The sequence below is a fragment of the Ovis canadensis genome, chromosome 4 (genome assembly GCF_042477335.2).
Source record: "Ovis canadensis isolate MfBH-ARS-UI-01 breed Bighorn chromosome 4, ARS-UI_OviCan_v2, whole genome shotgun sequence".
NCBI classification, from domain to species: domain Eukaryota; kingdom Metazoa; phylum Chordata; class Mammalia; order Artiodactyla; family Bovidae; genus Ovis; species Ovis canadensis.
The window spans coordinates 59728801-59752797 of record NC_091248.1 but is presented as its reverse complement, the minus strand read 5'-3'; the positions used below and the strand labels follow the sequence as shown (position 1 = coordinate 59752797).

Below are 23997 nucleotides of genomic sequence, written 5' to 3'. Positions count from 1 at the left end.
ATCCACCTACAAGGCAAGAGTTGCAGGTTTGTTCCCAGAATCGGGAAGATCCCTGGGAGGAGGGCATGGCAACCCATTCCAGGATTCTTGCCTGAAGAATCCCATCGGTAGAGGAGCCTGGCAGGCTACAGTCCATAGGGTCGCAAAGAGTTGGACGTAACTGAAGTGACTTAGCATGCACACACACACACAGGTGTTTGTGTGTATGTGTGTGTGTTTACTGCTTTTTCATTTGTTTTTAATCACCTTAAACAAAGTAAAGGCACTATGTCATGAATGTTTTATATTTACAGATTAAGGTATGAAAATGTCTTTCAGTTCAGTCGCTCAGTTGTGTCCAACTCTTTGAGACCCCATGAATCGCAGCATGCCAGGCGTCCCTGTCCATCACCAACTCCCAGAGTTCACTCAAACTCATGTCCTTTGAGTCGGTGATGCCATCCAGCCATCTCATCCTGGGTCGTCCTCTTCTCCTCCTGCCCCCAATCTCTTCCAGCATCAGAGTCTTTTCCAATGAGTCAACTCTTCGCATGAGGTGGCCAAAGTACTGGAGTTTCAGCTTTAGCATCAGTCCTTCCAATGAACACCCAGGGCTGATCTCCTTTAGGATGGACTGGCTGGATCTCCTTGCAGTCCAAGGGACTCTCAAGAGTCTTCTCCAACACCACAGTTCAAAAGCATCAATTCTTTGGCACTCAGCTTTCTTCACAGTCCAACTCTCACATCCATACATGACCACTGGAAAAACCATAGCCTTGACTAGATGGACCTTTGTTGGCAAAGTAATATCTCTGCTTTTTAATATGCTGTCTAGGTTGGTCATAACTTTTCTTCCAAGGAGTAAGCGTCTTCTAATTTCATGGCTGCTGTCGCCATCTGCAGTGATTTTGGAGTCCCCAAAAATAAAGTCAGCTACTGTTTCCCCATTTACTTGCCATGAAGTGATGGGACGAGATGCCATGATCTTCATTTTCTGAATGTTGAGCTTTAAACCAACTTTTTCACTCTCCTACTTCACTTTCATCAAGAAACTTTTTAGTTCTTCTTCACTTTCTGCCATAATGGTGGTGTCATCTGCATATCTGAGGTTATTGATATTTCTCCCGGCAGTCTTGATTCCAACTTGTGCTTCTTCCACCCCAGCATTTCTCATGATGTACTCTGCATATGTTACATAAGCAGAGTGACAAATATACAGCCTTGATGTACTCTTTTTTCTATTTGGAACCTGTCTGTTGTTCCAAGTCCAGTTCTAACTGTTGCTTCCTGACCTGCATACAGGTTTCTCAAGAGGCGTGTCAGGTATAAGCAAGGTGAAAAGACAACCCTCAGAATAGGAGAAAATAATAGCTAATGAAACAATTGACAAAAAATTAATTTCCAAAATATACAAGCAGCTCATACAACTCAATACCAGAAAAGCAAACAACTCAATCAAAAAGTGGGAAAAAGACCTTAACAGACATTTCTCTAGATAAGGCATACAGATGGCTAACAAACACATGAAAAGATGCTCAGCATTGCTCATTATTAGAGAAATGCAGATCAAAACTACAGTGAGTTATCACCTCACACCAGTCAGAATGGCCATCATCAAAAAGTCTACAAACAATAAATGCTGGAGAGAGTGTGGAGAAAAAGGAACATTCTTGCACTGTTGGAGAGAATGTGAATTGATACAGCCACCATGGAAGATGGCATGGAGATTCCTTAAAAGACTAGGAATAAAACTACCATGTCACCCAGCAATCCCACTTCCAGGCATATACCCTGAGGAAACCAAAATTGAAAGACACATGTATTCCATTGTTCATTGCAGCACTATTTACAATAGCTAGAACATGGAAGCAACCTAGATGTCCACCGACAGATGAATGAATAAAGAAGTTGTGCATATATACACAATGGAATATTACTCAGCCATAAAAAGGAATAAATTTGAGTCAGTTCTAATCAGGTGGATGAACCTAGAACCTATGATACAGAGTGAAGTAAGTCAGAAAGAGAAAGGTAAATATCATATTCTAACACATATATATGGAATCTAGAAAAATGGTACTGAAGAATTTATTTACAGAGCAGCAGTGGAGAAACAGAGATAGAGAATAGACTTATGGACATGGGGAAAGGGGAGGAGAGAGTGAGATGTATGGAAAGAGTAACATGAACACTTCCGTTACCATGTATAAAATAGATAGCCAACAGGAATTTGCTATATGGCTCAGGAAACTGAAACAGGGGCTCTGTATCAACCTAGAGATGTGGGTTGGGGAGGGAGATGAGAGGGAGGTTCAAAAGGGAGGGGATATATGTATGCTTCTGCTGCTGCTGCTAAGTCGCTTCAGTTGTGTCCGACTCTCTGCGACCCCATAGATGGCAGCCCACCAGGCTCCGCCATCCCTGGGATTCTCCAGGCAAGAGCACTGGAGTGGGTTGCCATTTTCTTCTCCAGTGCATGAAAGTGAAAAATGAAAGTGATGTCACTCAGTCGTGTACGACTCTTAGCAACCCCATGGACTGCAGCCTACCAGAGTCCTCCATCCATGGGATTTTCCAGGCAAGAATACTGGAGTGGGGTGCCATTGCCTTCTCCGGGATATATGTATACCTATGGCTGATTCATGTTGAGATTTGACAGAAAACAACAAAATTCTGTAAAGCAATTATCCTTCAATTAAAAAATAAATTAAAAAAAACAGGAAAGACCAGTTTATATGAACTTTATATATTTTTCATATCTACCTCACCCCAAGTTCCTAAGCCCTATCTTAAGTAATAAAAGGGAATATTCTGAAATATTATAAGATGCTACTAAATATAATGTTCTGGCAAAGATTATTGAGATTAATTATGTCTGCATTATTAGAACTAATAACTGAAGAGTTTTTTCTACCTGAATTAAAATAGTTTGAAAGATACTATGCCCTTTCCCTTTTGAAATATTTAATTTATTGTCACTCATCTTGATGAGGCTTAAAAGATAAATATTAATATTTCATTCATAAATATTTTTACTAATATTTATTGAGGCCTGTTCTTTAGAAGGGATAAAACATTGAACAATAGGATGAGAAGAAATTGATCATTAGTATAGACTAAATAAATAGTCTTTCCTCCTTGAAAAAATCTCATTACCACACTCTGAAATCTCTGAATCCCCACTTGCTCTATTTTATTTTGTGATGCTTATTTCACTCAGCATTGATTTATACTCTGGCCATTTGTGCACATCCACTTTCATCCTTTCTAGCTTAAATGATCCTTGAGGACTAAGGAGTGTACAAGTGTCCTCTTGTTTTTAGGGCATAATTTTACTCACATCTAGTACCACCCCGGAGTATCAGCATCACAGGGAACGTTAAAGTGGTGGTACGCTTCTGGGAGATGAGGTAGAGGGCATTGTAAGACCTTGTCACCAAGGTCAAAGCCCAAACAACAAAAGGGTAGTAATGCTGAGTTCCCAGATTGTTGGGGGTGGAGAAGGATGTTATTTAACACCTGCTCTCAAAGGTGGATATAGTCCTACTAGAAAATGAGCCAGACTTGAACACTAGGGCTTGGTTTAAGGCCTCCACCCCAAGGAAGAGAGGGCTGCTCGGCAGGGAACCTGGCAAAGCCTGACACATTTTGCATTTCCCTTCCTTATGTTTTTCCCAGCATAGGATCTGATGAAACCTCTATGTTGGACTTGGGAGGGAATTTGTAAAGGGGTGAGCACCCAAAAGTGGCTGGAAATGACATGGTGTTTCATAAATCAGGAGAGAATTGGTCCCTTGTAGGAGTGGCAGGAAAAAGGAAAATATACAAATATTTTGGAAGTGAGGGAATGGGGATAGGGCTGAAAGAGAGAAAGGTACAAAGGGGAGGAGGACAGCTGTTCATTTTATATCCTGTGGTCATTGTCCATCTGCCATAAACTGAAAGAAGTCACCTAATGAGATTTGGGAATTTCAGCCAAGGAAGTGACTAAGGAGCAAAATATTAAGTACAATAAATCACATACTGTCACATTTATTCAAAGAGAAAGGCTTGTAGGTCAAATAGTCTGTTTCCTAATAAAGTCAGTCAAAACAAAACCTGTTGCTAATAGCCTCATTTTAAAAATTAATATAAAACAGAAGGGGAAGAAGAGTTGCTTTTAAAACCTGATTCTTTTTCTGCATTTTATAATAAAGTTTTTTATTTTAAAACATATTTTAGCATATGTATAGCATGATGTAGAATATTTAAGTTTTTACTGTACTTTGACCTCTCTTAATCCTTAATATCAGTTTTTAGTAGTTGCTTAAAATTGAAAATTTATTTTCATATAATGGTTCTTTTTATAACACTGTCCTTGAAATATGGTTTTTTTTAGTGGAAAAAATGGTGAATTCCACCAAAAGTTATTTCTTGGTGGGCAAAACCAAGGTATAGATTTAAATTGTAGATTTTCATATTCAGATAATGCTTAATTGATCTTTTGGGGCAGCTGAAGATTTTGGACATGTTGATTTCTCTGACTTGACAATTTCTGCTGATAAAATAATGATTTTGGTCAACTTTGGTCATCATATTTTAACAAAATTGAATTTACTTGCTCTTGACAGATCCAAGAGTAATTTGAGGATTTCCTTTCATACAGAATGGAACTATTCTTAATTAAAGTAATATCCTTTCAGTCACAATTCCCATCCCTGTCATTTGGAACTGAGAAGCCCCAGGATGCTTCCAGCCTGGGCTGCCACAAAGCATTATCCGATACAGTAACCATTTTTCCCTTCCCTGCCTAGTACTCACCCCTTTAGCTATGGTCTGTGAGCTTCAACAAAGCATGAGCTGCTGTCTCTGTGCAGGTACAGGCCAGGCGAGCTGAGCCTGTATTTTGTCAGAGCCTGAAGCAGCACTGCCTGGCAGGCAGTGTAGGCAGGATTCGACATAGGGGCAACAGTGTGAGAATGCCTCAGGGGAGCCGGGGAGACTGGTGATCAGCCAAGATCAGCATCCAAGTACTCTGTGGATACCTGCAGTCCAGGAAGGTAACAACAAAAACAACTTGCTTCAAAGGGTATCAGGTGAGAAGCTAACTCACTGCTAGAGGACAAACTTGATTACAGTTTTTACAACATTTATAAACTAATGCAGCAGGCTTATATAGATGTGCCACATTATTATAAGACAGCGTGAACAGGTACGTATAATCTTATAGTTTAGGTTTTCTACACGGAGAGGAATAAAAGAAACATGAAGACTAAGAAGTATATAGTTCTGGCTATCCTGGAAATTACAGCATTATCTGCTTAAAACCAAGAGTCACAAAAAAAAAAAAAAAAAAAACCAAGAGTCACAATTTAGGTCCTATTCATCAGGTAGTACTTCTAAGACTGGCCATAGTACAAAGATTTTGGTCTACTTAAAGCAGATTGTTTTGATGCCATGGGCTGGGAGAGGTAATGCCCTTAGGATTTTTCTGGGAGACTCAGTAATTAAGGAAATAAAAACCTAAGTATAATGTAATTATTGTTCTACATCATTGTTGTTCCTGGAAAATAAATATTCACAGCTGCCTCTAATGAAATATTTGAGCAGAAGTTTGTGAAAATATCGAAATATTGTTCATCTGTATAATAATGGCCCATTGGCTTGCTTGCAGCAGAATTACTCTGAAGAATTGCCAGGTAGCAAATAAACGTTTACTGTATTTCTTGGTTCTTTTGGATACAGTGAGTGTTTACTCCCTAGTAAATAGTACTATCCTTAAAAATCGCTCTTAAGGGAAGACTTCCCTGATTGTCCAGTGGTTAAGACCCCATGCTTCCAATGCACTGGGCACAGGTTCAATCTCTGCCTCAGGGAGATCCTTGGTTGGGGAACTAAGATCCCACATGCCATGCAGCCAAAAAAAAAAAAAACAAACAAGTTTCTCTTGGCAAAGAAAAAAAAGTGCTAATTGCCAGTACTGCTTATTATACCAATATCTTCAACTTGCTTGTCACATTTTTCACATTATAGAATGAGGCAAGTCCCTTTCTTGAATGCCTTAGCCTACAGTAACGTAATATGCCCTGGAAGTGACAGTGTCTGACTTTTAAACGCTTTTCTAAAAGTTCCCCATTCATTTGTTTTTCTCTTTCCATTCACTACAAGCTCTAGTTAATACCCCTCTCCTCCATTTATCTACCTTGAAAAGATGAAAGGATGTGTTGATTCTGCTAAGATTGGCTCCAGTCCTAGCAGGGAGTTTAAGTAGTCTGATTACATCCATTTCATCACTTTATGATCTTTCTGTATCAAATGCTGTTGTTTACACGCAGCTCTAGGACTCTGCTTGTCTCTGAGGTCTGAATTTTGAGTAATAGCAGCAGCAGCACTTGGGCTGCAAGAATTCTCAGCAGGGTTCTGTCCAGACACTCCTCAAGCCTCAATATTTATGGGCCCCGCTCCACTATCTAGAGGCATGATTTCTGGCAGTGCTTCTCCCCAATCCATAAATTCTGCAAGATCACTTCTCTCCTTCTGTGGCCCTTTGCCACATTTAAAAAGGCAGCTTGTTTTTCAGGCAGCGCTTTGAGGAAAAGAGTCTGCTCCCGGCAACCACTACCAAACCCCCAAGAGGGAGTAGCTCCTTCTATTGTTTCTGTTCTGATTTACTTTTAAAAGTCCTGGGCTTTGTGGAGCAGGGCATAACCAAATAAAAATAAAGCTACCCAGGTCTTGGGAGAATAAAACCAATTGATTTATCCTTCTACTATAAAAGTAAAAAGATATAGAGAGGACTACAGGAGATACTGGCTCACAATCCCTAATCTGTAATTCCATAGTATAAAAACACTCAGAAAAACCACAGAACTTTTTTTTTTTTCATTTATGTGATGGCAAAGCCTCACATGATCTGAATTCATTTGGCAGCAAGACTTGAAGTAATTTAAGGCTATTTATAATCTTTACTTATACTACTTTATATGAATCTTTGTATATTTAAGTGCAGAAATATTAATATGTTTAATTATAGGATAATACCTCAGACTTGCTGGTGATCTTACATACTACGTGGTGTATTTACCATGTTACCTTTCTGAAATCTGTAAGTTAAATCAGTAATTTGGATCCTAAAGTTTATCTTACCTTAGGTAATTGTGAATCTATATAACTTATTTTGAGAAAGTGAGTAATAACTTTAATATTAACTCTTATTCTTAATAGAATAAATGATGAATATTTCTATTTTTTAAGTGGCTTTGATTTTATACTAAATCAAGCTATTCTTTAAGTTTTTTTACTTTTATGGCAACCACCCAAAAGAAATAGGAAGAAAGGAAAATGTTTATGTGTGAATTTTGGGAAACTTCCTGGCTCTGGAAGGTATTTGCAGTCTCCTTTGTGCATATATATTGTGGTTAATGGGCTACTGAACAATGAACAGGTTTTCAATGTGCTTAATATGGGCTTCACTGATTAACACATAATTGCTACTTGCTTATGTGTTTGTGTATTCTTGGCATCGTAAACTCTAACAGCCATTTAAGATCCTCTCGGCCAGCACTGCACAGGCACTCTAGTTAGTAAATCCTAGAAGTTGCAGGTTCTCACCAGGTTTTGTTGAGCTCCTGAGGCTCATTCAGGTTCATTTGCAGCACTGTCCAAAACTGAATGGCTTATTTGTTATGTAAGCAAACAATTGAAATGAAGTGAAGTCCTCAGTCACTCACTCTTTGCGACCCCTTGGAATGTAGCCTACCAGGCTCCTCATCCATGGGATTTTCCAGGCAAGAATACTGGAGTGGGTTGCCATTTTCTTCTCTAGGAGATATTCCTGACCCAGGGGTTGAACCGGGGTCTCTTGCATTGTAGGCAGACGCTTTACCATCGGAGCTACCAGGGAAGTATATAAGCATACAATTAGGTCATTTCATCCATCCTCATCCAGTTGTAATATGATCATTTCCTTTTAAGAATATTTTAATTGAGCCAGATCTGCTTGAAAAAAAAAGAGAAATAGTTTCAAGAATCATATATTCTTACTTTATTATTGTCTTACATTACAATACATTTGTCGTGTAAATGTGCCATGTTAAACGAAATGGAAAGTGAACATGTAATCTGGAGCTTGGTACCCCGTGTGAGTTAAGACATTTGTGAAATTAAGGAACATACTGCAGGGCATGCTCTGTACAGGAGTGGAATCAGGTTTTGTGGGTCCAGATTTGAAGCTTACACAGTTGGTTGAAGGCTAGAGTGTCATTAAGGAAAAGAATACAAAATTGAACATTCAAAATCAGGCAAAAATGTAAATGTTTATTTAAAATGAGAAAAGAAATCACAACACATTACAAATCTTTAGAAACTGGCAATACCACAAACATAAGAAAATCCAGCATTTTTGTTAACTACCTGAAATACTTTTTTCCTTTTTACTTTTGGGTGCATATTCTAAAATTACCTCTGCATATGACAAGTTTTGCTGTTGCTGTAAATGGGGAAGGGAAAAGAGCACTGGATTGGGAGTTAGGCCATATAGTCACTTCTCTGCCAACTGAATTTGCCACGTAAACTTGGTTGGTGGAGCCTTAGTGAGCCCCTGACAACTTGTTTATAAAGCAAGAATGTTCATCTTCATGATCTCTTTAATGTCTTCCTACTGTGACCCTTAATCCTAGAACTGGGTGAAAAGAATGAACTATGAGTTAACCAGGAATACATTTTATCTAAAAATATGGTTATGATGTTGCCTGTTTTAGTTCAGGGGGCCCCTACAAGAAATATCAAAGTAGTTGCTATACCTTTATTCAACCAATCATAGCTAGTTTATACTTGTAGCTTGTTTTGCTAGCAGGGGAAGATATTAGGTGGAGGAACAGAAAAGCGACATCGGCCAAACCATGTAATGTTGTTACCCAAGCAATTCTCAGCATGAGTGATCGAATGTGCTGCCCCTTCTGGCTCTTTCCAGAAGAGTGACACACTCTGCTGGTGGACACAGGATATAAATCACCTCCATATCCTTATCCTGCTGAAAAGAAGTGCTGCAAAAGAGCCAGTAGTAACAATAGTAATAATAATGATATCGTTGCATTTCCAAAAAAATTCTCTTCTTAGAGTTTAACTGACAACTGCTTCCTCAATTTCATTCATTCAACAACTGTTCTCTGAGCTCCTCTTCTATGTGAAGCACCTCTTAAGGCACTGGGGAGACAGGATTCGTAAAAGAAAATCTTTGCCCTGGTCAGGCTGACATGCTGATGAATATCAAACAAATAAATGTCAGGGAGTACTGAATGCATGAAGAAAATTAATCAGGGTCAGCACATGAGGGGTCACATTTTGTTGGAGGATGTAACCATTGATCAGAGGCTTAAATTGTGTAGAAGTGATAACCTGGCAGAAAGAATAGCCAACAGAAGAGCCATGTGGACTGCCAACGGGTAGCCACACGCCTTATGTAAACGTCAGTTCTGAATGATATTTTACTGCTTAAGTGGGGAAGGCTACTCAAAGGTTATACATATCCTGGCTTTTCCTGAATGATAACCAAAGTCAATAGAAGTGGGACTGAATCATGAGAAAATAACTAGGCTTTTAAGTTCGCATGTACCTCAGACAGAAGTATTTTTAATAATTGGTTGACTCATTGGTTGGTTGATTGCTAGATTGATCATCTTGACCTGACTCCCTATAACAAAAGTGAGAAGTTGCTTATCTATTGTTTTGTAAATTATAGTAGGGATGGTACTATTTAAATAGAGCCCTGGAGTAAAAATTGATACCAATTTTAGTTGCAGTTTTATAATGAGTAAAGTGGTTCAAAGATCAAACAGATTACTAAAAATGTTTCTTACAACCATAGTGATGAATCTCTCTAACAGTAACAGTAAAGGAAACAACTTTATAGAAATAAGTTTTGCCACTCTTCTTCTTTCTTTATTTTTAAATAACAAGTACTAGGCACTGTTTTACATTTGTAAATATTTATTGTTTCCTTATAGTAAAATAATTATTTCAGAAACAGATTTATAAACTATTATGGAATTCGTTATTTAGGATACAAATGTGGATTACACTATTATTTTAAATTTAATCCTGGTTGTAATATTGTATCAGATTAATGCTTTTCACATAATTAAAGTTTTCTGAGTTGGGAAATGTTAGAATATTACTTCTTTGGAATACAAATATTTTCTTTTAAATCTCTTTTAAATAACTTTCTATGGATTTTTAAAGCAAATGACCAAAGAAATTATCAGTGCAATACCTTTTGTGTTTGTTCTGAGCACTCAGATAGTACGTTACCACACTGATCTGTGTGAGAGATGGTTTAAGGAGGTAATGGTGAAGGTAAAATAAAGGCATAGATTCAGTAAATCTGCAGGAGGGTATGCAGCTTTGGGTGACTGACTGTGGAGGCAGGGGAAGGAGAAGAATGGGCAGGGAACCTGCAGAGAAAGTGATTTCCAAGTGGACCTGATATGGAGACTAGAAGTGGTTCAGTCCTTTAGGTTTTACCAAAAACAGAGACATATGGCTCAAAGCAGGAGCCAGAGTAGAAGCAGAAGCACAGAAGCGTGTCCCCACATGTTCTGACCATGTGAAAATCAAGCAGTATTTGTTTGTTTTCTCAAGTGTGCTTTGTGCACCGGAAGGAGTATAGTGAAGCGGTTGAAGGCATGGATTCTGGTCTGCCCAATTCTGAATCCCATTTGGGCCTTGAGAAATTGCTTAGCTTCTCTTTGCCTCAGTTTCCTTACCTGTAAAATGAGCATGCAGAGTAGTACCTAACTGCTCAAAGCAACTATAATAGTTCTCTTGAATTATTGGAATTTTTTCTTTCCTCTGTGGATGCTGCTAAAACTTTAACTGGTCAGATTGTCTGTTTTATCTGGATGTTAGGCACTGCAAACTCAGATTTCAACTCTATCAATTCTAAAGACCTCTGAAGGATGTCTCCTTATACTGTTATGTCTTGCTATCTTATTCCCAGAGCACCTTCTTTTTCTTATCAAGTAGTTGCCTTTCTTCCCCTCTAATACATTTACCAGTGATGCTAACAAACAGGAAGATAACTCTTTTGGTTCTCAGTTTTCATTTCCACATTGCACTTACAGCATTTCCATTAAAGAGCTGGGAAATAGCCCCAGATGAAAGAATATATTGAAGAGGGAATATATGCCTTAACATGCCTTAAATTCTTTGATAAGTAGTGATTCAGCTTAGTATTTGGCCCATGAACAAAAATATTTTCTCCTTTTTCTGGGATAAATGGATTTATGAAATGAAACAAAAATACTGAATCATACCTGGAATTTCTTAGTGTAGACCGGAGTTGTTTTCTAAGCACTTTTCATGTGTTAATGCCTTAATCTTCACAACAGTTCTATGAAGAGATTGCTATTATTATTCACATTTTACAAATGTAGAGACTGGACACAGTAAAGATTAGTGACTTGCTCAAGATTCACATAGCTGCTGCTGCTGCTGCTGTTGCTTCAGTCGTGTCTGACTATGTGTGACCCCATAGATGGCAGCGCACCAGGCTCCCCCATCCCTGGGATTCTCCAGGCAAGAACACTAGAGTGGGTTGCCATTTTCTTCTCCCATGCATGAAAGTGAAAAGTGAAAGTGAAGTCGCTCAGTCGTGTCCAACTCTTAGCGACCCAATGGACTGCAGCCTACCAGGCTCCTCCATCCATGGGATTTTCCAAGCAAGAGTACTGGAGTGGGGTGCCATTGCCTTCTCCATTCACATAGCTAAAAAGTGTCAAATCCCAGATTACAAACCTAACAGCGTGCCCTCACCATCCACTCTCCTAACCCCTATACATACTTTCTCTCTGGAAGATAATGTATCAGAGGGAATCTCACTCTAAAAAATGAAGTTTAAAAATTATATAGAATTATCAGTAATACTAACAAGCATTGAATTTATTAATATATAGAATTCCCTCATCTGTTTAAGACTGTGTGACCCCTGGAGGACAAAATGGCAACCCATTACAGTATTCTTGCCTGGAAAATCACATAGACAGAAGGACCTGGCAGGCTACAGTCTGTGAGGGTCACAGTCAGACACGACTGAGGGACTGAGATGCACATAAGGCTATATAATGTTAAGATTATACGATGATAAGATACACCTATCATCAATTATAGCATTACAATTTAGAGTAATATTTTTCTATAAAGTTACAGTTTTATTAGGTTTCTTCCTAGACATAAAAGTGGGTTTTCTCCCTTAGAACAATGTGTTAATCTAGTTAAACATTCAAACAGAAACAAATCAACTTGAAAGGACAAAATAATGTCTTACAATTAAGAAGATATTACATTTGAGAAACTTTTTTCTTAATGTACTAGAAAATGATTCCTGATGGAGAGGTCAGAACATGTGCCTTGGGGGTGATATTTGGTGTGGCTTATGAGTACTTTGTATGACTTTGAAAACTGTTTATTTTTAATTATACTGGGCCATTACAATAAGACTTTACTAATAAGTAAAATAATTCATCTGGCTATCATTATTCTTCATATTACTTTATCTAGCTGATAAAAGTGTATCATAATTACTCATGTAATCTGTCTCTGATATTTTTATTCTAAAGGCAAACTGGATTGTGTAACCATCTAAGTCATTTTAGGGCAATTTCTAGTTAATGTAGGAGAATTATTGCCCCATTGACTATATGACAGTACCAAAATGAATCTTGGGTAAGGATACATGTAGTACAAATATTCTAAAGCACAGCTCTCAAATGTTTTTTCACTTTTGACCCAATTGAGAAAAGTTGAAAATCTTTAAGTCCCATCCATCCATGGTTATAGTTCCCCCTTTCTAGTATAAATATATCTCAGTAAAAACAAAAAATAGATAATCTCAAATAAGCAAATTACAGCAAACTCATTCACGGTCCAGCCAGAGCTGATTTCTGTTGTGTACCATGACTCTTCTGGGTACTCGGGACACAAGTAGTAAACAAGACAGACACTGCTTTGATGGAGCTTGCATTCTAACAGGAGATGGACAGTGAGCAAATAATCAAGTAAATAGATGAGATAAATTTATACACTCATAAAATGGAGTGATAAGATGCAGTATGATTGGACAGGGTGAACTTCTTTAGATTGAATGATCAAGGAAGATTTCTTTAAGGAGGTGATATTTGTACAGATCCATGAGAAAGAAGAGGAGCAAACCAAGGGAGAGTCTGTGGGATAGGACATGAATGGAATGAGGAAAGAATAGAGTGTGAGGATATTGACATCATCAGTGTAATTGCAGGCAGAGAGTAGGCACATAGAAGGCCTGAGATGGAGTGCCTAGGGAGGAGAAAGTCCAAAGTGGCTGAAACAAAGTATGTGAAAAGAAGAGTGGTACAAGGGATGTTCTAAGATCATGAAGGATTTAATGTATCATTGCAATGAGCTCATCCTTTTGTTCCTAGTGGACTGAGAAACCTTGAGAGAGTTTTAAGCCAGGTTGGCCTAATCACTAAAACATTTTAAAAGACTCTTTTGTTTTTGAAAGGCCTATAACTGCCATGTGGAGGATGAATTAATTACAGGAGGATAAAAAGGGGAGCAAGAAGACCAGCAAGACATGACCCTGACTTGACTAAGGTGGTAGCACTAGTGGAGAATAGAAGCTGAGCAGTATTTTGGAGTCAGAACTCCCAGGCTAATGGATTGGAAGTGGGAAGTGAAGGAGAAAGGGAGGAATCAAAGATGACATCTAGTGTTTTGTTAGTTTCTTCGAGCATCTGGAGTGGTGTCATTTGAAATGCAAAGTATACTGAATATTTGTAAGGTGAAAAACGAGTTCTTCTGATTTTGACTTAATAAACCTGAGATGTCCTTTTGGGATGGTAAGTAGCAGTTGGATCTATAAATGTGGATCTCATGGGAAATATCAGTTCAGTTCAGTCACTCAGTCATGTCTGACTCTTTGCAACCCCATGGACTGTAGCACGCCAGGTTTCCCTATCCGTCACCAACTCCCAGAGCTTGCTCAAACTCATTTCCATCAAGTTGGTGATGCCATCCAACCATCTTATCCTCTGTCATCTCCTTCTCCTCCTGCCTTCAATCTTTCTCAGCATCAGGGTCTTTTCCAATGAGTCAGTTCTTTGCATCAGGTGGCCACAGTATTGGAGTTTCAGTTTCAGCATCATTCCTTCCAATAAATATTCAGGACTGATTTCCTTTAGGATTAACTGGTTTGATCTCCTAGCAGTCCAAGGGACTCTCAGGAGTCTTCTCTAACACCACAGTTCAAAAGCACCAATTCTTCAGTGCTCAGCTTTCTTTATGGTCCAACTTTCACATCCATACATGACTACTGAAAAACCATGGCTTTGACTAGATGGACCTTTGCTGGCAAAGTAATGTCTCTGCTTTTTAATTTGCTGTCTAGGTTGGTCATAACTTTTCTTTCAAGGAGCAAGTGTCTTTTAATTCCATGGCTGCAGTCACTGCAGTGATTTTGGAGCCCAAGAAAATAAAGTCTGTCACTGTTTTCATTGTTTCCCCATCTATTTGCCATGAAGTGATGGGACTGGATGCCATGATCTTAGTTTTCTGAATGTTGAGTTTTAAGCCAACTTTTTCACTCTCCTCTTTCACTTTCATCAAGAGGCTCTTAAGTTCTTCGTTGTTTTCTGCCATAAGGATGGTGGTATCTGCATACCTGAGGTTACTGACATTTCTCTCAGCAGTGTTGATTCCAGCTTGTGCTTCATCCAGCTCAGCATTTCGCATGATGTAGTCTGAGTATAAAGTTAAATAAGCAGAGTGACGATCCTTGACATACTCCTTTCCCAATTTGGAAACCAGTCCATTGTTCTGTGTCCGGTTCTAACTGTTGCTTCTTGACCTGCATACAGATGTTTGTTGTAGGTATTATTTAAAGACTCGAAGTAAAAAGAAGCAATGTAGAGAGAAGAGAAAGCCACCAAAACAATTTGAGATCAAGAACGAAAAGGGCAACAATGGAGAATGAGAAGTAACAGCCAGTGAAGCAAGACAAAGATCAAGAAGGTAGTGGAAGATAGAAGTTATCCAATTAAGGGGAAAGGATGGGCTGTGACAAATCCTGATGAGAAGTCTAGTACCCTGAACATGGGGAAATGATCTGTTGATTTGGCAACATGGAGTCCCCAGCCACATAACCAAGAGTAGTTTCAGGGTGGTGCTTGAGTGTAGAAGTCTGAATGGAGGAAGGGACAGAAGATAGGCTATGATGTAGTGGAGACAATCACTGGACAGCCCTTTTGAGAAGTTTTCCTATAAGTGGGACAAAAATAGGATTGGAAAGAACAGAAGATACAAGTGTGACATCAATAAAAGAAATTAAGATGGGAGATACTTTGTATGTTTCTATGTTTGTATGACGATAGGAATGATCCAGGAAACTTATTGGAAGAAGTTGATGATACAAGAGAAAGAGAGGGGAATTCTTAAAGAGCCATTGGAGATGGAATCTAGACCACATGAAAAGGTTCACCATTCTTTAGAACAGAGCACTTCATCCATTATAACAAGAGGAAGGCAGAGTACACTGGTAGAGTGATTGAAAAGATGAGGGTATTACTCTGTGGTATCTATTTTTCTTAACTATATATATATAGTACTTCCCTATATAGTGGCTCAGATGGTAAAGCGTCTGCCTGCAATGTGGGAGACCTGGGTTTGATCCCTGGGTTGGGAAGATCCCCTGGAGAGGGAAATGGAATCTAATAAGAATGAACACAGATATATGATTTTATGTTAAAATTCCAAAAAAATTGTTAAAACAGTATTTTTATACATAATTTGATAATGCAGAGCAAATTATTAAAATGGCACAAATTCTAGCCACAAATTCAATAGCACAAATTCAGGACATCATCAATGAAAGGTGGTTTTGTTGCAAGATAGTTTCAAGGCATTATGTAGGTATTTGCTTTGGCAAAGGTGTAGAGATGGCTTGTTATATTGCAGTACATATATGTCTTAAGTATAGGACAAACTTTAAGCCAATATTAGTTCAGAAATGTTGCTGAAAAAATTATCTATCATTATGTACTATGGGATTGACTAAATAACCCATAGTAATGCAAATGACAGTTATAATAAGTAAATGTAGATTTACTTTATAATTTATCAATTTATCTGTCAACTTTAAATCAAGAATTGCCAACCAAGACCAACTGGAAATAACACTCATGAGGTACCTTTAACATAAATATCCTGTCCTCCCCAATCCTGGTGTGTGTACCTCTACATGGAAACCAGAATTCCTTGACTGTTGGATTAGGGTTCCCAGTGAGTTCTAGAAGTTCATCAATTTTATTTATGAATACCATACTTTAGGAACCCTTCATCACTTTGTAGGCTGCTTATATCCTTGATATAAGTAAAACTGATAATATATGAAATTTCCTCATTTGCCAGTAAGAACCAAAGAAAGAGTTTGCATTTTCAGACCCATTTAAGTCCATTGATGGTTCTCAGACCATACTTTTATAACCATAGTTCTAAGTTATCTTCCTATCTTCAGCAATTCTTCAAATCTTTGCAAAATTGCTACTTTAGAATGAAGGATAGCAAGTACATCAGAAGTGATCCAAAGGAGAGAAAATGAACCTGTACATGAGAGGATATTTTTCATTCTCCATTTGAGTTGTTTTTCCTTTCTAGTTTTAAATATCAGCTTTGGCAGTTAAAGATCTTTGATTTAAGAGGGGAAAGAAAGAAGTACCTGTTGCAGGTGGCACCTGCTTATTATTGTCTCCTCACTGCATTAGAGGTGTTTTGAGGTATGTGATACCTCTGCACCACTGCATCTGGGAGCAGGGAGTTGGGGATGGCTTTAGGCACCTGGGCACATGGATGTTAATTAACTCTTTCCTCTCCTCATTGCAGACAGAGTCAAGCAACCATTTTCAATCTGGGCAAGGACAGATCTTACTCTACTGACCCAAGTCTATGTGCAGTGGGGCTGCAGTTCAGAAGGGCTTATCTGAAGAAGAAATTCACCCAGTCTATGTGGAACAGCTATATTCATAGTGGGAGTGGAGAATCATTTATTCATTGGCTTGGCACCGTTTGGGATGGTAGTTTGATAGGAGTGGCCCCAAAGGGAAGCATGTACACAAAGCCAGCTGATTCTCTTGGGTGGTGCTTCTTCCAGGAGGGGAAGTTCCCATGGCATGGGCAGTGCCTCTCTTCTGGCTGTCAATTCGTACCTAATACCTGAGTCCTGGTCTTCTAGCTATCCACTCCTCTGTTGGAATCCCTGTGGCTTTTGAGCTGTCTTTTCATGTAGGAACCCTTTAAAGATAACCCTGGGCTAGTTCTGTTTTCCAGGGTACACCTTTAGTCTGTAGGATCTGTGCACCTTTATGTCACCAGGGCTGGAAGTACTGCTTTATCTTGAAGGGACTGAGAAATTATTGATGGATTATAAGAAGGGAGTAACAAGATTCAGTTCACTTGTGGGAAGAGCACCGGCAGTAGTGTGGCTGGGTGAGGACATGTGAGGCTGGAGACCAGCTGATCAGTATTGCAAAGTTCTGGCAAGAGCTACTGAGAATCCATCGACAATAATGAGGAGGAGATGGGTTCAGAAGATATTAACATTTTAAATACAAAATAATATAATGACTAAGTAAGTAAAAGTGAGTCACCTGCCAAGTACCTTTTCTTTTAATGAGTGCATCATAAACTTATACTATTCTTGCAGCAAGAATGCCGGAGTAGTTTGCATAGTGAAAGACAGGGAAGCCTGGTGTGCTATAGTCCATGGGGTTGCAGAGTCGGACATGACTTGGCAGCTGGACAATGACAATAAGCTTATTCTCACAACAGTAAACACTTTTTCTCCCAACAGTGAGATGATAACATAAGAAAATAGGAGAGGGGTCATATTGGTTATCAGGGTCATAATTGAACACATTTTTTATTTTAATGTTTATCAGCTTTCCTATTCTTTTTCAATTTGTAAACAATATCCACTGTGAGGAACATTTTTGGTTTTCATTTGTTCTCGCCTTTCCATTTTGGGGATTCACCTCAGGCACTTGCTTTTTTAGTACTTAACCATGTATAAAACAGAAAGGAGCACATAAATACCATTTACATTCTTTAGGCTAGTGTGAACTGCCTTTTGAAAAACAAATTGTCTGCCAGACCTCATACGTGTTTGCGTTGAAGTTTGTCTCACATAATCCTGGCCATTTCCATTTCCAGCCCCACAGTTTGATATTTATTTTAAGCAGCTGCTTAAGAAAGGTAGAACTTAAATGATCAAACAGCATAAAGTAGGTTTCTGTTTGAGCTCAAGGTTACTGTGTAGCTTTCTTTTCAGTAGCCTTTTTTCATCGACATTCTAGCTGTGAGAATAAATCTAGGAAAACTGCTGTTTGGCCTTTTTAGCTCACTGCCAGCCTTGGCGATGGCAAACTAACTGGTGTTGTACTAAACACCACTGAAATAAAATAAATGAGTCTGATTAAAGCTTGGAACTCTTGAGTACTACAAATATAAAAACCATCAACAGATGCCGTTTGCTAAAACCACGGTTCCTCTAACAGATGGGGGAAAGTTAAACATAAAATATGCTATTTCTTTTTCGTTTGGTTCATTTGTTTTTAATATAGTATAAAAACCCTGCTACTGAGTTCCAGTAAACTTCTGGCTTATGTTTCATGGCTGTTTTGGGGAGTGTGTTTTATTATAAGAATTCATTAAACATGTTAAAACAAATTCTTATCAGAGTTTAAAACTGTCTTTGGTTTTCATATATCCAATACTGAAAATAATCGTGAAAAACAATGACCAGATATCCACAATGGAAAATAATGTTTCTCTTTCAAATCTTTGATGTTGGGCTGTAGTAGAATAATATCAATCATATCTCTAATAGTTCTCATTCATTTAGTACTTGAATTTACAGTATTTTAATTTCTCATATAGAGTTGGATGCAACTGAGCAACTAAGCAGCAGCGGCATGCTACATTATAAGTTAAATAACAAACACACAGAAGAATGCTATTTTTACTCTTCATGCAATTGAATGACTGACATGCCACTTAATATAAGCATTATTAATATTAACTTGCAAGAATCATAATGGCATTATTAATCATTCTATAATATTCAGATATTTCTTGGCCTAGAACAGAGTGTTTATATTTAATTTAGAAGTTCATGTATCTCTAAAGAGACCTGCACTTTACTTTTTTCTTAACTCAAAATTATTTATCTAATATTTATTAGATCACAAGAAGTTTTAGCATAGTTAGAAGAATTGGGAAATGATTACATAACTAAGTGGTTAGAAAATTATCTAGAGTATTTATCAGGAAGGATAATATATATTCACACTGTTCTTTTTTAACTTTGAAATTTATTGTTATTGCTGCTTACAGGTTCAGGTTCATGTCGCTATAGTTATTCAGACCCTTGTATCATCGTGTCATATGCCAAGAATAATACTGCGGACTGGATTCAGCTTGAGAAAATTAGGTTTGTTATCATTTAAAGTATCGTCATAAATTTTGATGTAGGTGGTTTTCCGCTTCCCTGTTTACCTTCATTCTATCACTGTCTTTATTCTTCATGGTTAAAAGTACTCTGATTGTTAATTATCTTGAATTACCTGAATGCACATATTTACCTGCATATTACCTGCTCTATTTGAGGGACATGTTGTTAAAAGTGTCATTTTCCATTCACTACTTCTCACTGTCAGTGGTGGCTATAACAAACTATTTTTGGTAGAAGTACATTTGAGATAGTAACCTTTCTGATGGGATTCTCCACAAAATAACATCACCATCTGTCTCTCTAGATAGCCTGGCTGTGACCTGGTTTATAGGCCTAGAAATGTATCAGATTACTACTTAAATTCTTTCCAGTCTGTGATGACAATTAGTTAACAGCCTTTTGGATCTAATCCCTGGTTCTGTAATTTTCCTTCTAACTTCCCAAGGGCCAGTTCTAAAATTCTGTTATAATTGTGATGTGAGTTGTAATCATTTATTACATTTTCTTTAATAAAAAAAAAATCCCTTCATAAGAAAATGAGGTTGGATGCTTAAAGAGGGAGAAGCTCATTCAGGTTGAAAATATTTGATTGAATTTAGCAAAACTCAGACTATGTTAACCATTTTTGTGCAGTTTAAATCATAAAATAAACTTAAGAATGGGTGCTAATTTCAGGTATGGTGAGATATTTAAAGGAAAAAAATACCTTGAAATTTTATTAAGTGGTTTTTCTGCTCCGTTCAGTTCTTAAATTAGTGTGACTCAACTAGAACATTTTCCATAAGTTCTGTGACAGTTTTCTTTATTTTTCATGCTATTTTCCTTACCGTATTTCCATATTGAAAAAAATATGATTTATTTGGGCAAGAAGAATAAATATTAGTTCTTAATCTCTAACATTAAAAATTTCTAGTATTTGAAATAAAAATAAAAATCTCATAAGTTCAAGTTCTATTTCAACCAAAACTTGAGAAAATTAATTCTAACTCATGGATTTTAATAGATTGTCTCCCTCTGTGACAGAATAAAATATTATTTATAGATATCTGGTACAAGCCAAGCTCTGACATGCTGTGCCAATCACCAGTTTTATAACACAGCATTTGCTATTCCTTCTAATTTTTAGTAGTTATAATGAAAATGCATTCATATTAAGTACTGATTTATATAAACGGCTTTAAGCAAAGCAGCATAAGTATTGGAAGTTTTACTCATATGCCTCCATTTTTCTCTAATATATCTCATAGTTTAGATAAATTGTAGTATATATTTCTTGCTGAATAACAGCTGTATGCTTCTGATATGATAAATAGTGAGTGTATACATTTAATTATAAGATATAGAGATCACATTCAGCTGATTCTATTTTTCACTACATAAGACTTTCAATTTTAGGCCAGGCACCGAACTATCATTCTCATCAATGCAAATTTACCATTAGTGATCAGAGTGGACATATTTTCAATCAGTTCCTAAAACTAAAATATACTATCTTCATTGATTTAAATTATTTTTGAAGTTAAAAACATAGTCATCATTAAATATTTTAAAGGAAAGGGGAATTGATTACCCCCAAAGGTAAGGCACACCATTCATAATCTACACTGACAATCCTACAGATTTATATGTGCTTCATTGGTGAGTGAAAAATATGGCTTTTCTCTAGTCCTTTCAAAACTGATTTATAGTAAGCCCCGGGTACTACTAGTTTGCATTTTAGTACCACTTTTAATCTTGGCTAAGGCCATCATTTTTACTACAGCAGGTTTCTACTTTGGTAAAATAAAATGTTTAACATAAATATTAAATAGCAAAGGACCTAGATTTCAGCAGATATGATATAAAAATCCTATTAAATTATATCATGTTTTTAAAGACTGGTATACAGTCTTTAAATTCTAAAGAATTCTAAATGAAAGCATTTAATTCTCATGGCAAATCTCACATTTTCAAAACAAAAAAGTATTTGTTTTCTAGAAATAAAGTAACTCATGTAAATGTTGATTTTGAAACATACAATATACCGTGATCTCTAATAGATATAAAATTTCAAAGTAAGAATTAAAATTAAGATAATTTTACAGTTTCTCTCCTTTTTTTCTTCTTAGTATCATATAAAGTATATAGTTTTAGATTGAGTATCTACCATTTACAAAATACTGTGCTGGATACTCTGATTTTTTACAAGAGCCAAGGCAGTTGTGTACCATTTTCTCTTCAATTATCCTTTTACTGACTTACCTGAGTATACTTACTGCCTGCCTTGTTTTAAAAGTAGAGCTCTTTAAGACATTTGATATTTAAACTCCCATCACTCAATATGGACATCTTAATAACCACATATATTAAAAGGTTTAAGGGGTATAAGATTATGAGTATTTCACCCATAATGTGTAATGTTTTTAAGATAAGAAAACCACAATCTTAATTAAGAAACAAAATGGATCTATAAGAAAGATAAAGTGGACACTGTTGAACTTTATTGTGGTACCAATTCTCATCTCTCCAGAGCCCCTTCCAATGTCAGTACCATCATCCACATCCTCTACCTTCCTGAAGACGCCAAAGGGGAGAATGTCCAGTTTCAGTGGAAGCAGGAAAATCTACAAGTAGGTGAAGTGTATGAAGCCTGCTGGGCCTTAGATAACATCCTCATCATCAACTCAGCTCACAGACAAGTTGTTTTAGAAGACAATCTGGATCCAGTAGACACGGGCAACTGGCTTTTCTTCCCAGGAGCTACAGTGAAGGTTTGATCTCTCTTTCGCTCCTTCTCTTCTCCCTAAAACCTAAAGCTCAATAAACCAAATTGTACTAAATCACTATTTTACTAAAGTATTTTATTAAGTGTAAGTTGCTCAGTTGGGCTTCCTTTGTGACTCAGCTGGTAAAGAATCCACATGCAGTGTGGGAGATCTGGGTTCGATCTCTGGGTTGGGAAGATTCCCTGGAGAAGGGAGAGGCTACCCACTCCAGTATTCTGGTCTGGAGAATTCCATGGACTGTATAGTCCATGAGGTCATGAAGTATTTTACTAAAACCACGATTAAAAGAATAGGTAGTATCACTTTACCCTCCCCTGTAAGAATGGGAAATCATTCATTTGTTCATCCTTTGAACAAGTATTTTTGAGAACCCATGGTGCCATGTACTGGGCTGAACCTGGAGAATATAACCACAAAAGGCATATATGTCTTTTCCTTTTATTGTCTGTCAGTTTAGTGGGAGGTTACATATAGCAACGTGCATGTGCAAAACAGCATAATTGTTGATTTGCTGGGAAAGTTTAAGGTGCCGTAGAAATGCAATATACAGTGCTAGATCCAGACGTGAGGGATTAGGAAGGCTATCCAAGAGAATAGGAATAGACTGAAAGGTCATTTCAAGTTGGCCAGATGGGAAGACTAGTGTTTCTAGAATCATAAATCACATACATAAAGGCTAGATGATAGCACAAAGCAGAGACCTTCGGCAGTGTTTGAAATGGTTGTCTAAAATAGATACTCAGTTGAGAGTTGTGATAAAGTCTGAAGATATGACCAGTGATGAAACCTTAAAGTCTTAAAAGCTCACTTTTTGAATGAGAATTAAAATCACTGGCTTGCTTGCCCAGAGAGTGTGTGGAGTAAGATATTATGTCAAGGCAATATTTTAAGATACCGTTTGATCTTCAATTGGACTCTCCCAAGTTTCAAGTATGAAAAAAATAAAGTACAGATGCAGATTAGAGAGTTTTTAAAAATGTGACTTACTGTTACCAAAAAAAAAAAAAAAAAAAAGGACCTCTGTGCTGAATGGGGGTGAGGTCACAGAAGTCACAAGTAGAATATAGAGATCTAAGACACTCATCTCCTTTTAATAATTTATGGGTTGCAAATTGTTTAGAGTACTTCCCTGGTGGTTCAGTGGTTAAGACTCTGCCTTCCAGTGCAGAGGGGGCAGGTTCAATCTCTGATTGGGAAGTTAAGACCCCACATGCTATGTGGTATGACCAAAAATTAAAAAATTAATTAATTATTTAGGAAACCTTCACCTTTTTAGAAAACCCTCCTGACACAGTTAAGTTGGTGCTTAGCAAATCAAACTGTAGATACTGACTAGCATTAGGAACAGACATCATCTTTGGTCAACATGAGAAAACACCCAGTAAACCTTATGGAAATTTGTTCTGATAAAGACTCTAAAACTTTGGTTCGTTTGGATCCTTTAAAGAGTCATGGACGCCTTTCATATGGGCGTGGAAAAGAACCTGTGTAAGGATAGCCTGTATCATATCCCACTACTGCTTGATTAAGAGAAGGATTTCTGTTGTCACTGTTCACCATTGGCAAGATATGTAAACCCAGGAAACACATGGAGACCTCAGGGCCTGGGATTCACATTCTTGTCCCGTGATGATCATTTGGTAATTATTTGATCTCAGTTCCCTTTACTATATATTATATGTACTTTTTGTGCCTTTTTTATAAGCCATTATGATACTAATTTAATTAACTTTTTGG

The 23997-nt window shown here is 37.4% G+C and overlaps 1 protein-coding gene across 1 annotated transcript in view; it reads left to right on the top strand.

Annotated features, from left to right (window-relative positions):
• The window catches only part of RELN (reelin), a 538096-nt gene that overhangs the window by 282414 nt on the left and 231685 nt on the right, over positions 1-23997 (top strand). Inside the window, exons 9-10 of the mRNA XM_069587839.1 lie at positions 19378-19474; positions 22005-22245. Coding sequence (XP_069443940.1) covers positions 19378-19474; positions 22005-22245 — 338 coding nt within the window. The remainder of the gene's footprint in view (positions 1-19377; positions 19475-22004; positions 22246-23997) is intronic.